This window comes from Crotalus tigris, unplaced genomic scaffold (genome assembly GCF_016545835.1).
Source record: "Crotalus tigris isolate CLP2741 ecotype Arizona unplaced genomic scaffold, ASM1654583v1 scf7180000023723.778456, whole genome shotgun sequence".
NCBI classification, from domain to species: Eukaryota; Metazoa; Chordata; class Lepidosauria; order Squamata; family Viperidae; genus Crotalus; species Crotalus tigris.
Genome location: NW_024100141.1, coordinates 54,421 through 69,098, shown reverse-complemented (window position 1 = coordinate 69,098; position 14,678 = coordinate 54,421). Strand labels below are relative to the sequence as shown.

Genomic DNA, 14,678 nt, shown 5'->3' with positions numbered 1-14,678 from the left:
CTGCGGTTAAGAAGTTCAAAACTGCGAACTTGAAATACGGCATCGCGTTAAGAACGCGGAATTGCAAAGCAGGCCAGGTTTCTACGATCATTTCCCTTTTTCAAACACAGCCACTATATTCTGTTCCTTACTGTTCGTGTCGGGCCATCTGTCACAAGCTGTGAAATACCTGTGGTCCATATCTTTTAAAAAGTGCGTATAGTCCAGGCCATGGTTTTCCCAGTTGCAATGTATGGCTGTGAAGTTGGACCATAAGAAAGGCTGAGCTCCAAAGAATTGAGGCCTTTGAACTATGGTGCTGGAGAAGACTCCTGCGAGTCCCTTGGACTGCAAGGCGATCCAACCGGTCAGTCCTAGAAGAGATCAACCCCGACTGCTCTTTAGAAGGCCAGATCCTGAAGTTGAAACTCAAATACTTTGGCCATCTAATGAGAAGGAAGGACTCCCTGGAGAAGAGCCTGATGCTGGGAAAGATGGAGGGCAAGAGAAGAAAGGGACGACAGAGAATGAAATGGCTGGATGGGGTCCCTGAAGCAGGAGGCGTGAGCTTAAATGGACTCCAGAAGATGGTAGAGGACAGGAAGACCTGGAGGAACATTGTCCATGGGGTCGCGATGGGTCGGACACGACTTCGCAATTAACAACAACATATCTTTTAAATTAAGACAGTAGGGCACTATTTTTCAGCCTCAGCAGCTTCAAGAGGGATGGACTTCCAATCCCAGAATTCCCCAGCATTGGAATTGAAGTCCATATATCTTAAAGTTGCTGAGGTTGGGCAACAGTGCAATACGACAGTGATCACACCACCATATAAAAAAAGATGTTGAGACTTTAAATAGAGAGCAGAGAAGAGCAACAAAGATAATTAAGGGACTGGAGGCTAAAACATAAAGAACAGTTGCTGGAATTGGGTCTGTCCAGTTTAATGAAAAGAAGGACAAGGGGGGACATGATAGCAGCCTTCCAATATCTCAGGGGCTGCCCCAAAGAAGAGTAAGTCAAGCTGTTCTCCAAAGCACCCGAAGGCAGGACAAGAGGCAACAGATGGAAACTCATCAAGGAGAGAAGCAACCTGGAACTAAGGATTTGGATATGGCTAGTCTAGAGAAAAAAAGGACCAGGGGTGACAGGATAGCAACCTTCCAATATCTCAGGGGCTGCCACAAAGAAGAGAGGGTCAAGAAGCAACGGATGGAAACTAATCAAGGAGAGAAGCAACCTAGAACTAAGGAGAAATTTCCTGACAGTGAGAACAATTAACCAGTGGAACAACCTCCCTCCAGATGTTGTGGGGGCTCAAACACTGGAGATTTTCAAGAAGAGATTGAACAAGCATTTGTACAGAATGGTAGAAGGTTGCCTGCTTGAGCAGGGTTGGACTAGAAGACCTCCAAGGTCCCTTCCAACTCTATTATTCTGTTATCTTCCTCTGTACGAGCCTGTTAAAATGATTGGGAGCCATTTCAGTTGTCTAGATCAGCAATGGCGAACCTATGGCACGGGTACCAGAGGCAGCACTCGGAGGGCACGTGCATCCTCGCCCCAGTCCTAGGCCTTCAGCTGGCTTTTATAAAACCTTTTCGCTTTAGGCTTCTGCCGCCATGTGCAAAAAAAAAAAAAAAGGTTCAATCAATCAGTCAGTTTCAACTTCTCTCAGGGAAAAAAAAAGATCTTGCAAAGTTGGAATTCATTGATTGAACTTTTTAGTCCCACCCAGTCTGCCGTGACCACCGCAGGCATGCCCATCCAATGGGCCACACACCCAGCCAATGGGACACACCCACCCGGCACTTGACGATGCATACGTGGGTTTTGGATTGCAGTTTGGGCACTTGGTCTCTAAAAGGTTCGCCATCACTGGTCTAGATCATTGTTTACTGACCTCTCGTTCAGCGACCATTCAAACTTACAATAATGATGAATAAATGGTAGTCCTCACTGGGCCTCATGCCTGCCATTGTAGTTCCCATGATCGCAACTTGTGATCTTCCCACAAGCAAAGTCAATGGGGAAGCTGGCGGGAAGTCAAAAATTGAGATCTTCACTTAACAATTGTTGTTAGTTGCGAAGTCGTGTCCGACCCATCGCAACCCCATGGACAATGTTCCTCCAGGCCTTCCTGTCCTCTACCATCTTCCACTTAACGATAGTAACCAAGATAGCCAGAACTGGTTTTTCTGCATAAAAATGCTTCACTTTTACAATGGAGTTTTCTGTGCCACTTAGCATCTTTAAACAAGGACTGCCTATACTGATAAAAAGGCAGGATATAAAGAAAAAAGCTAAAATTAACAAACCATGTTTTTGACTTTACCATACTTTCCTTCACTCACCGAATTGACTCTGTCCTTTCACTGACTTAATAGCAGTGATGTAATTCTTTGAATCTGTAATAATGAAAGAAGGAGATACAAACACAAATAATTGCCAGTGAAATGTGGCGAGCTTCATGTTGTTCAACTCTTTGTAAACATTCCATCTAAACATTCCTCCGTGTCATTGAACTAATCATGATTGCTCGTTTATTGTTTATTTCCAGGTTGGCAACGTTGTACAAGTCTCCGAGTCAGAAGGAGTCAACTGTAGCCTTTTGCATTACGGTAAGTACAATTGTGGAAGAGACCAGAACTGGGAACAATAAAGTTGAGAATGAAACGCTAACCTTAGATCAGTGGTTCTCAACCTTTTCAATGCCGCGACCCCCAACCGGTCGTAAGTCGAGGACTACTCAACTGGTACAGCACCGTTTGCAGAATGGGACTTTTGGCAGGCTCAGCAGGGCAGAGACAGCCTGGACAATTCCTATTGGCTTTTGAAAGCCAATAGAATTAGACTCTATTTATTTATTTATTTGACTTATATACCGCTTTAAGTGCAAGCACTCTCTAAGCGGTGTACACCAGTAAGCAATGTATATATATATTTACATTGCCCCCAACAATCTGGGTCCTCATTTTACCTACCTCGGAAGGATGGAAGGCTGAGTCAACCTTGAGCCGGTGAGATTTGAACCGCTGACCTGCTGAACACAGTCAGCTAAAGTGGCCTGCAGTACTGCACTCTAACTGCTGTGCCACCTCTATTCAAGAGAGTCTATTCTATTGGCTTTCAAAAGCCAATAGAATAAAAGGGAGTAGCACAGCTAAGGAAAAGGGGGAAAAAATGGCGGACTGCGTTGTTTGGCGACCCCCGTGAAATGGTCGTTCGACCCCAAATGGGGTCCAAACCCACAGGTTGAGAACCACTGCCTTAGATCAACCCTGGTCACACATCTTCACGATGAACCGGTGATAGTTTGTTTATTCGTGTCAGGAGCATCACAATTAAAATAAGTAAAATGACTTACGACTAGATGACCTCCAAGGTCCCTTCCAGCTCTGTTATTCTATTCTTAACCAGCTCAGCAGGGATTGAAAACCAACAAAAGCTTCCTTAGGTCAACCTGTGATAGTAATGTCTATATTGATTTCTTTCAGATGCTGTGCACAGCATGAGTCTGTTAACTGCAGATTGATGTGGTCATCTAATAGCCTTCCTTTTTTTTGGTCTCTCACAGCAAATCATGATTTGAGGCTACTGCTCTGTTTTCATTTTCCATCTGCTTAAAACCCTCCACCGTCTATGAGGCCAGAGTTTTAAATAAAACTAGACACCCGACAACCTATTAGATCAGCGGTTCTCAACCTATGGGTCGCGACCCCATTTGGGGTCGATCGACCTCTTTTCGGGGGTCGCCAAAGGCGGCGATCCGCCATTTTGTTCCCTCTGGGGGCGCGCCGCGCCTCTGGGGGGGCGGTGCTGCGCACGCGCGCCGCGCGTGGGGGCGGCGGCGCACCTCGGGGCCGCCACCGCATATGCGCGCTGCGCATGGGGGGCGCCGCCGCGCGTGTGGGGGCGGCGGCGCGCCGCGCGCGGGGCCCCTGCCCCCACGCACGTCGCGCATGCGCATAACGTTTGTGTGACGGGGTCGCCGTCACACAAACGTTGAGAACCGCTGTATTAGATCATCTTTTCAGAGATATTTCCTTTCTAAATTCCCCAATGTCTTCAACAATGGCAGAGATTCTAATTCAGGGACATATCCAGAGATGTGTCTGTTGTGAAAGTAGCCCCTGTTGAACTGTCAAACAATCAGGAGTTGACCACTGGCAATGGTTTATGATATTTGGCATTATGTCACAAAACGATTTACAATCATTTTTACGTCCTAAAATCTTGTATAAAATTCTGGATTTTTATTTATTTTATACATTAAGCTTTTATGCTGCCCATTTCCCCTGCAAGGTGACTCTGGGTGGGGCTTACATGTTACAAAATAGGTAAAAATCAATAAAATGTGGAAATTACACAAATTTTGGATGCATTCTTTTGAGCTCATTTGAGGTATCTTGGTTCAAAAAGTGTTGCACCATTTTGCTCAGTTAAAGGTAACAAAAAGACAAACAGGAGAGTTTTAACAGTATGTAAATTTCAAGTATCAAACTAAGGATTAAACAAATGATGTATTTGTGACCTACTTATCTGATTTGCAAGTCAACAGATAACATATGCCATGCAGACATAGGCCATACCCATTACTAGTTTCCTTAGCTACAGCCTGACTTTATACTCAAATTAAACAACTATATTCCCTTCATTCTGCATCCTGTCTCAGACCACTTCGATTATGATTTATAAATTTGGAAGAGAACGTTTAGGTCATCAGTGTCCTGCTCTTTGTTAGTCAAATCCTTCACTGAATGAGGAGAATGCTACCCATTCATTCTTGGTGATTCTGTGGGCCAGGCCTCTCCTTGTCTTCCAATCATGAACTATTTTTTCGAGTTTTTCTACACTCTGGCTGGTGTCAACTTTGATAGTGCTTCACTGAATAGCTGATTTATTGATCCTTTTTCTTTAAACCTATTTGAAGTTGCCCTTCTTATTACTCCTAACTCCTTTTGACAAACTGAGTTTCTTCTGAGCTTTAACATTTTTTAAAATGTTGTCTGGGTTTGTATTTACAAATTATAACAGTGAGTTTCTATAGTTCCATATTCCCCCTAGTAACTTTGCTTGATTTTCTCTTCTTCCAATAATGTTCTTTTTTATCAACCTTAAATTAGTACATTTCTTGGTAATTTTAGAAGATAACAAGTAAATATCTACAAATATCCCCCACCTCATTATTAAGCTTCTTTTCTAATTAATCATCTTGTTCTTGTTGGTTGCAAAGTCGTGTCAACCCATCGCGACCCCATGGACAATGTTCCTCCAGGCCTTCCTATCTAGATTAATCATCTAGATCAGTGGTTCTCAACCTGTGGGTCGGGACCCCATTTGGGGTCGAATGACCATTTCATGGGGGTCACCAAACCATGCTGTCCGCCATTTTTTCCCTTTTCCCTAGCTGTCCTACTCCCTCTTATTGGTGGCCACACCCACTTGGGGGTCACCACAACATGGAGAACTGTATTATGGGGTCACGGCATTAGAAAGGTTGAGAATCACTGATCTAGATCACCTTATCATAGATCCTGTTTTTAGAGTTCTCGTTGAAATTTATTTCCACCACAATATTCAATGCTTTAGCATTCTTGACACCTTCACAATAATTCTGGTTTGCCTGTCTATAACCGTCTTTGATGTTTTGATCTTCTCTCCATCTTTTATTTGGTTTTTTTTCCCCCCGAACAAATTTGTTAAGGTAATTTTGTGCAGCTACATTGGCTTTTTATATTTCCTCACTGGGATTTTTTTTGTAGTTGTGTTCTTTGTTAAATGAAAGGTCCTACTACTTCTTCTTAGTTATTAAGTTAGTTTACAGGTGGCCCTTGCCTTACCACAGTTGGTTTCATGACTGCTCAAAGTTACGATACTGAAAAAAATGACTTATGACTATTTTTCACACCTAACGGCTGATGCAGCATCCTGTGGTCACATGATCAAAATTCAGACGCTCAGCAACTGTCATGTATTTATGACAGTTGCAGTGTCCTGGGGTCATGTGCTCACTTTTTATAACCAGAGGGGACATGATAGCAGCGTTCCAGTATCTCAGGGGCTGCCCCAAAGAAGAGGGAGTCAAGCTATTCTCCAAAGCCCCTGAAGGCAGGACAAGAAGCAACGGATGGAAACTTATCAAGGAGAGAAGCAACCTGGAACTAAGGAGAAACTTCCTGACAGTGAGAACAATTAACCAGTGGAACAACCTGCCTCCAGAACTGGTGAATGCTCCAACACTGGAAGTTTTAAAGAAGAGACTGGACAGCCATTTGTCTGAAATGGTATAGGGTTTCCTGCCTGAGCAGGGGCTTGGACTAGATGACCTCCAAGATCCCTTCCAACATCATCATCATCATATTATTATTATGGATCATCGCACAGTCAGCCAGATGTTCAGACTGGATTTGGCATTTTGTCTACCTATCGAGTCCTTACCCAGGACCTGGGATAGGCAGAAGTGGATGTTTGATGGTATTACAGGTATTGTCGCAGGATGGAAGCAGTTCCTAGATGATGATGATGATGATGATGATTATTATTATTATTATTATTATTATTATTATTAACCTTGAGACAAGCAATGGGGGAACCAGATTGCCTTAACCGACTTAACGATTGCAGGGATTCACTTAACAACGGTGGCAAGAAAAGTTGTAAAGTGGGACAAAACTCACTTAACAAATTTCTCACTTAGCAACAGAAAATTTTGTTTCAATGGTGGTCGTAAGTCGAGGATGTACCTGTATAGGCAACCCTGGAATTGTCAGGTAGCACTGAATCATAATGCTCATTGGAATATGGCAGGCATTAAGTGGACTGAATAGGATAAAGAAATGCAGAAGCTTTCCAGGTATTTTTTGATGGCATTTGAAATGTCTTGAGCATAATCCTGAAATAAACATCGTAACTAGCCATATTTCATGGGCACTTTCTCCAGCACAGGGAGCTGAGCCTAAACGATTTAAAACTGCTCTTCAAATGTCAAAAGCGCACAAGCGTACCAAACTATAAGCGCTTCCTTGCCTGGAAACATGTTGCCATAGCATTTCCTATGGATTTTTAGAACTGTCTTTTTAAGTTCTGAATGTGTTTTAGGATCAAAGTAGAACTATGAATGTTGCGATGATGGGGGGGGGGGAATAAATTCAAAAAAAAAGAAGAGAATGTTTGTAGGTCAGGGTTGAACTATGGGGTCCTTGGTGCTCTCTGAGCTTGATGGTTTTTTTGCAGATTTCATTACCCAACTAGGTAACATCATCAGTCCTAAACTGGAGTAGGTTTTGCTCTTGTTTTTATACTAGTAATTTGCCCTCTCTGTGTTGGTGGGAGCGTTCTTGGTTCCTTGATTAGGCTGTTGTTTACTGTTTGTCTGTGTTGGTAGTTCCTTGATTGGGATATTGTTTACGTCTTCATTGTTGCTGTAGCGTTAATCTTGTTATTTAATTTCGGCTCATCTGGGTGTTGATTGTGTCATGGTTCCGATTGATGAAACTCTTCAAAAGAACTTCAAGGCATTGTTTATCTTAAAGAATCTTTTATTCGAGTAGCATAATTTCGGCACTACATAATGGAAGCCAAAAACTGAATTCCCCTCCCCTGGGCACCTAGTATCAAAGCACAATTCCCTCCTCCAATTAACAGTCATAAATCACATCCGCCAATTAACTTGTAGTGAGGGCTTCCTCTCCAGTTCTCCAGCCTGCCAATTCTTTATCACCTCTGGGCTCAATAACCTTGATTCTCATGCTAAGTTTAGTGTTGTTATGTCTAGCTAGACTCTCATTCACATCCCCCTCCCCTCCCAGCATCATCTAACTCTAAAAGCGAAAGGGAAAAAGATGGCTACATTTCCATCTGTTGTCAATGCAAAACATCCGATGTTAGCAGCATTGACAGTTTTCTGGTTTTGGTCTTTTTGCTTCCTTTTAATCTTTTTGATTAGTACGTAGATATTGTATATCTCTATATGCCTGTTAGTGGCTGGTTTGTCTGAGTGCCAGGCTTCCAGGAATTCTCTAGCCTTTTTAAATTTAGCTTGGTCTAGGACAGAGGTGTGAAACTCGCAACATCACGTGATGCATTGCGATGTACCACAACTTTTTTTCCATTGTCAGCAATGGGGTGGGCGTGGTTTTGTCATGACGCATCCGGCCCATGGGCTGGCAGTTTGATACCCCTGGTCTAGGATACTCACAGTTTCCCAGTTGAAACAGCGGTTGAGTTTGTGATGACATAATGAAAACTCCTTAATTTCACAACATATAGTGTTACCTAGTTTGGTAATGAAAGGTCTGCAAGAAAACCACCAAGCTCAGAGAGTATCAAGGACCCCGTGGGGGAAATGTTTTGTTGGATAAGGCCAGACTTGGAATACGGCATCCGGTTTTGGTCACCACGATGTAAAAAAGATGTTGAGACTCTAGGAAGAGTGCAGAGAAGAGCAACAAAGATGATCAGGAGACTGGAGGCTAAAACATATAAAGAACAGTTGCTGGAATTGGGAATGTCTAGTTTAATGAAGAGAAGGATGAGGGGGGACATGATAGCAGTGTTCCAGTATCTCAGGGGCTGCCCCAAAGAAGAGGAAGTCAGTCTATTCTCCAAAGTGCCGGAGATGGCAAGGGACTGGCCCTAGCCATGCTCACCCAATCTGCCGTGACCACTGCAACCACACCTACCCAGTGGGCCATGCCCCCCACCCCCTCTGAGGGCACCACAATGCTGATGCAGCCCTGGCACTTTGCGATAAATGTGGGTTTTGGTTTGCAGTTTGGGCACTCGGTCTCTAAAAGGTTTGCCATCACTGGTATAGGGTTTTCTGCCTGAGCAGGGGGTTGGACTAGGTGACCTCCAAGGTCTCTTCCAACTTTATTATATTGTTGTTGCTGTTGTTGTTGTTATTATTATTATTATTATTACAAGCAACTTTCAGTCCCATGAATGTTTGTAATGTGAACCATTTCAGCAATAAAATCTTTAAATCAACCCTGGCAATTCCTTTCCCATGGCCATAGAAAGGGAGAGCTGTCTTTGCTTTCTTTTCATTTCCTGAGGGCTTCTTCCCTTTGGAAGAAAACGATTGTTTATTTATTTATTATATTTAGAAACTGCCCATCTCGTTGTTTGGCCTCTGTGATCTACTGTGCAGAAATCACCATGTTCTGAATTGGCCTCACTGCTCTGAGCACAAGTTGTCCTCTACCTATGACTACAATTCAGCCCAAAATTCCCATTGCTAAGCAAGATAGTTGTTAAGTGAGTTTTGACCCATTTCCTTGCCATAGCTGTTAAGTGAATCGCTGCATTTGAATGTTGATCAGGTGACCACGGGACGCTGCAACTGTCATAAACCACTTTTTTCCAAAGCCACTGTAACTTCAAACAGTCAGTGAAAGCTTCCTCTGGTTTGATTCTTGGCAAAGCCCATCGGTCGCAGTTTTATTTTGGGGGCGATGCTGTCATGATTACCCAGAAATGGGAGCAGTATGATAGCTTTTGGCAGAACAGCAAGGGTGGAAACCGTAGATGTAAAAAATCATTTCCTCAAAGCTCTTCCTGACATAAAAATTAGTCACAGAAAACTGTCAGTTTTACTCACATACGACCCAAAGTTTAACTCTCTCTTTTCTCTGCTCAGAAAATGCCAGTATAAATAGAATAAGCAACCAGAATCTCTAGTGTAGAGATTGGTGTAGTGCTTGGTGTAGTGCTTGGTGTCAACGTGTAGTGTAGTGCTTGGTGTCAACGCTGTTAACATCGGATTTTTTTGCTTTGACAACAGATGGAGATGCAACCATTTTCTTCTTATGTTTTACTCTTAGAGTTAGATGATGCTGGGGGGAGGAATGTGCATGAGAGTTTAGCTAGAGACATTACAATACTAAACCTAGTGTGAGAACCAAGGTTATTGAAATAAGAGATGATAAGAAATGGCCAGGCTGGAGAACTGGAGGGGAAGCCTGCATTTCAAGCTAATTGGAGAATGTGATTTATGACCGTTCATTGGAGGAGGGAATTGTGCTTTGATACTATATGCTCTGGAGAGGGGAATTCAGTTTTTGGTTTCGACTGTTAGTGCCGATGTTATGCTACCCAAATAAAGATTCTTTAAGGTAAACAATGCCTCGAAGTTCTTTGAAGAGTTTCATCTGTTGGAACCATGACACTTGACTTACAACAGTTTGTTTAGTGACCGTTTATAGTTACAACGGCATTTTAAAAGTGATTTATGACCGTTTTTAACACTTGCATCTGTTGCAGCAACTCTATGGTTATGTGATCAAAATTCAGAATCTTGGCAACTGACTCATATTTATGACGGTTGCCGTTTCCCGGGATCATGTGATTCCCCTTTTTGGCGACCTTCTGACAAGGAAAGTCAATGGGGAAGCCAGATTCACTTAACAACTGCAGTGTAGTAACAGCTCTGGCAAGAAAGGTCGTAAAATGGAGCAAATGTCTCACTTAACAACACAAATTTTGCGGTCCACTGTGGTCGTATGTCGAGGACTACCTGTACTTTAATGACATAGCTCCTTCAGTTTTAATGCAGAGCTTGTAATATTTACCTCGTCTTAATTCGCCACCCTCTTGAACAATGGAACATTATTTTATTCTATAGTGAATTCACATTGCCTCCTAAAAACTTGTCAAGTGCTAAAATCTGCACAAGAAAAAACCCGGGATAGAAATTTTAATAAAATGAATATTTTTTCCTCCCAATTTTGGCCTAACAGAGAGCAATGAGGTTTCAGCTTGCTTAATCTGTAAACATCCAATTCATATATATGTTTTAGACTGAGATTCTGCCTCAAATCTAGAATCTTAATTTTATTTTCTTATTTTAACTGTTTCTATTTTTTATATATACAGTATAGAATAGGCTTGGGGACATTCCTTTTCCGACAAAATAACATTAGGGTTAATGTTTATCTAATATCTGGTGAAGGTAAAAGAAACAGGTCGTGCCTATTTTATTACAGAAATTCTTTCATCCATGCCGTCTTCTTCCGCATAATAAAGATATTCCTAGAAATTGTTCTGGAAAGTGAGATCTACGTAACACAGGGGTCCCCAACCCCCAGTCCGTGAACCGGTCCCGGTCCGTGGCATGCCAGCAACCGGTCCACACAAACAAGCAAAGCCCCATCCGTGGGATGCAGGCAGCACACAAAACCACTCACCCTCCGGTCCACGGAAAAACCTCTCTCCATACAACCGGTCCCTGGTGCCCAAAAGGTTGGGGTCCTCTACTTAACACACAAACTTGCATACCTCTGCATACAGACCTAAGGCAATATAAATCAATTGCAGTGATTCATTTAACTGTGGCAAGAAAAGTTGTAAAATGGGGAACCAAGAATGACTCAAATTAAAAGAACTGCAGAAGATGGATATTGGAATAAAGAAAAGGAAATGATGAACTTTTGTGGTAGTTTTTTGAGATAGAAGATGTTTTAAAGGAAAAGTGAATGATTTGTATTTAGTATGTTTTAAAGGAACGGTGAATGATTTGTGTAGTATGTAGACGTAAAGTAAAAGAATAATAGAAGGTGTTGATTTAGTGGAAAAGTTTAAATATTTGGGAGTATATATATTATAAATTCTGAATTTAAAGTGAAAAATAATTATGAGATATTATGGGTAAATGTGTAAAAGAATTCAAAATTTGAATGATCTCTGTTGGTGAGAATTTTAGAAGATGAATGGTTTGCTGAAACTTTTTAAGTAGGAGGGTATTAATAGACTTTCTTAGGGGTAAAAAGCAAAGAGCCAATTTTAGCGAACGTAAGTTTGTTGGTTAGGTTATATTGGAGGGAAAATTTTGTGTTTATTATGGACGAATGGTTGTTTAAAAGAAATATACACCTCAGCGAGGTGAAGATGGATAAATTATATGTAGAGTAAATATGGGTTACGATATGATATGGGTTTAAAATGCATTATGCAGATTATGAATTATTTATAGTTTTTAATTTGGAAATGCTTATATTGTTAATTTTTTTTTTGAGTTAAAGTATATTATCGATTTTATTATTTGTATAGTTGGATAAGATTATTTAGAACTTGTTTGTTTATTTGTAACCCTGTAACAAGCTCTGGGAAGTGGGGGGGAGGGAGGAAGGGGGTTATTTTAGGGGGGGATATTGTTTAAAACTTGTATAAAACTTTTCAATAAAAAAAAGAAAGGTTGTAAAATGGGAGAACAATTCACTTAACAACCGTCTTGCTTAGCAACAGAAATTTGGGGCTCCATTGAGATCGTAAGTCGAGGACTACGTGCATCTCTAATTAGAATCTAAATGATGTTGGTAGTCTTCCACTTTTTGATGTAGTAGATTTTTTTATTTATTCATTTGTCATGGTTCCGACAGATGAAATTCTTCAAAGAACTTCGAGGCGTTGTTTACCTTAAAGAATCTTTTATTCGAGTAGCATAACTCTGAACGGTCACTAAATGAATTGTTGTAAGTCGAGGACTATTTGTACTTGCTATATTTTCTCACTCCTGATTTTCAGACACTATGAGGGCTCTACAGTTTAATCTGTTGCAGTTTTTGAACAGTTTCGTTCTTTGTTTTCACAGTCTCATGGATTCAGAGATGTTCAGGATTCAGATTCGAATCTGATCCCGGCAGAAAATGAAACGAATCCTCGTAAAAGGCCACGGACGGACCAGGTAGAAGAACAGTGAATCAGAAAAATAAAATTCAACTGTGCTTCCTTTTAAAAAAACGATAGTACTACAGATGGATATCAAGGTACCCCGGAGAATAACATGAATAAAAAGTGTGAATTCACAGAATGGTAATTTCCCTCTCGTTGCTTCCTTATTGTGCCTTAATCTCCATTTTAGTGTTTCTTTAGATACAACTTCAGCATTTTTGTGCATCTGCAGCAGGACGCTTCTTATGACATCAGCTTTCCTTATGCGGAAGAAATACGAAGTCTAATAAGTTCTGAATTATCTCCTTGCTGAGGAATAAAACCTGTTGGGAGAAACTTCTTCATGGAACCCAAAACTCAGAGTACAGAATAACAAAATAAGAGTTGGAAGGGGCCTTGGAGATCTTCTAGTGCAGCGGTTCTCAACCTGTGGGTCGGGACCCCATTTGGGGTCGAACGACCATTTCACGGGGTCGCCAAACAGCGCAGTCCGCCCTTTTTTTCCCCCTTTTCCTTAGCCACGTGCTACTCCCTTTTATTCTATTGGCTTTTGAAAGGGAAATAGAATAGACTCTCTTGAATAGAGTCTAATTCTATTGGCTTTCAAAAGCCAATAGGAATTGTCCAGGCTGTCTCTGCCCTGCTGAGACCGCCAAAAGTCCCATTCTGCAAACAGTGCTGCACCAGTTGAGTAGTCCTTGACTTACGACCGGTTGGGGGTCGCGGCATTAAAAAGGTTGAGAACCACTGTTCTAGTGACTAGTCCAACCGCCTGCTCAAGCAGGAGACCTTATACCACGGGTCAGCAACCCGCGGCTCCAGAGCCGCATGTGGCTCTTTAAGCCTTCTCCTGTGGCTCCCAGCCTCCTCCGCCATTTGCACAGAGAGAGAGAGAGGCACTTGCACTTCCCTTCTCTCTCTCTCTCTCTCTCTCTCTCTCTCTCTCTCTCTCTCTGTGTGTGTGTGTGTGTGTGTGTGTGTGTATAATAAACAGAGTGGCCTCATGCTGTTCTCAGTGTGTGTGTGTGTGTGTGTGTATAATAAACAGAGTGGCCTCATGCTGTTCTCAGACAAGCTGACAAGTTTATTGGACGGGGCTCCTGCCTTTGCTGCGTCTCAGCAGGAAACAGGAAGCAGGAAGCAGCAGAAAGCAGCAGCGCTCTCTCTCCTCCCCCCTCTCTCTCCACAGCAGTCTCTATTTCTTTTTAATTAAACTCTTCAGTCAAGCTCCCCTCGCAGGTTTTGTGGCTCCCAGTGTTTTCTTTTCCCTGGGAAATGGGTCCAAGTGGTTCTTTGAGTGTTTAAGGTTGCTGACCCCTGCCTTATACCATTTCAGACAAATCGCTGTCCAGTCTCTTCTTAAAAATCTCCAGTTATGGAGCATCTACCACTTCTGGAGGGAAGCCGTTCAGCTGATTAATTGTTCTCACTGTCAGGAAATTCCTCCTTAATTCCAGGTTGCTTCTCTCCTTGGTTAGTTTTCATCTGTTGCTTCTTGTCCTGCCTTCAGGCACTTTGAAAAATAGCTTGACTCCCTCTTCTTTGGGGCAGCCCTTGAGATATTGGAAGACTGTTATCATGTCCCCCCTCGTCCTTCTCTTCATTAAACTAGATATACCCAATTCCAGCAACCATTCCTTGTATGTTTTAGCCTCCAGTCCCCTGATCATCTTTGTTGCTCTTCTCTGCACACTTTCTAGAGTCTCAACATCTTTTTTATATCGTGGTGACCAAAACTGGATGCCATTTTCCAAGTGTGGACTTACCAAGGCCTTGTAAAGTGGTATTAACACTTCATGTCCCTCTGTACAGATAGTCCTCCGCTTAAAACCACAACTGGAACCAGAATTTCCATTGTTAACTAAAGCAGTTGTTAAGAGAATCACACCATCTTTTTTTTGCTGTGGTTGTTAAGCAAATAATTCGCAGTTAAGTTAATAACACGGTTCTTAAGTGAATCTTGCTTCCCCAAATGACTTTGCTTGTTGGAAGCCAGTTGGGAAGGTGTAAATCACATGATCCTG

At 42.1% G+C, this 14,678-nt stretch overlaps 1 protein-coding gene across 1 annotated transcript in view; it reads left to right on the top strand.

Moving 5' to 3' along the window:
* The window catches only part of RAD51C (RAD51 paralog C), a 59,477-nt gene extending 46,678 nt beyond the window's left edge, over positions 1 to 12,799 (top strand). The window contains exons 8-9 of the mRNA XM_039321245.1: positions 2,543 to 2,603; positions 12,575 to 12,799. Coding sequence (XP_039177179.1) covers positions 2,543 to 2,603; positions 12,575 to 12,682 — 169 coding nt within the window. The 3' untranslated portion in view covers positions 12,683 to 12,799. The remainder of the gene's footprint in view (positions 1 to 2,542; positions 2,604 to 12,574) is intronic.
* Positions 12,800 to 14,678: the final 1,879 nt, after the last annotated feature.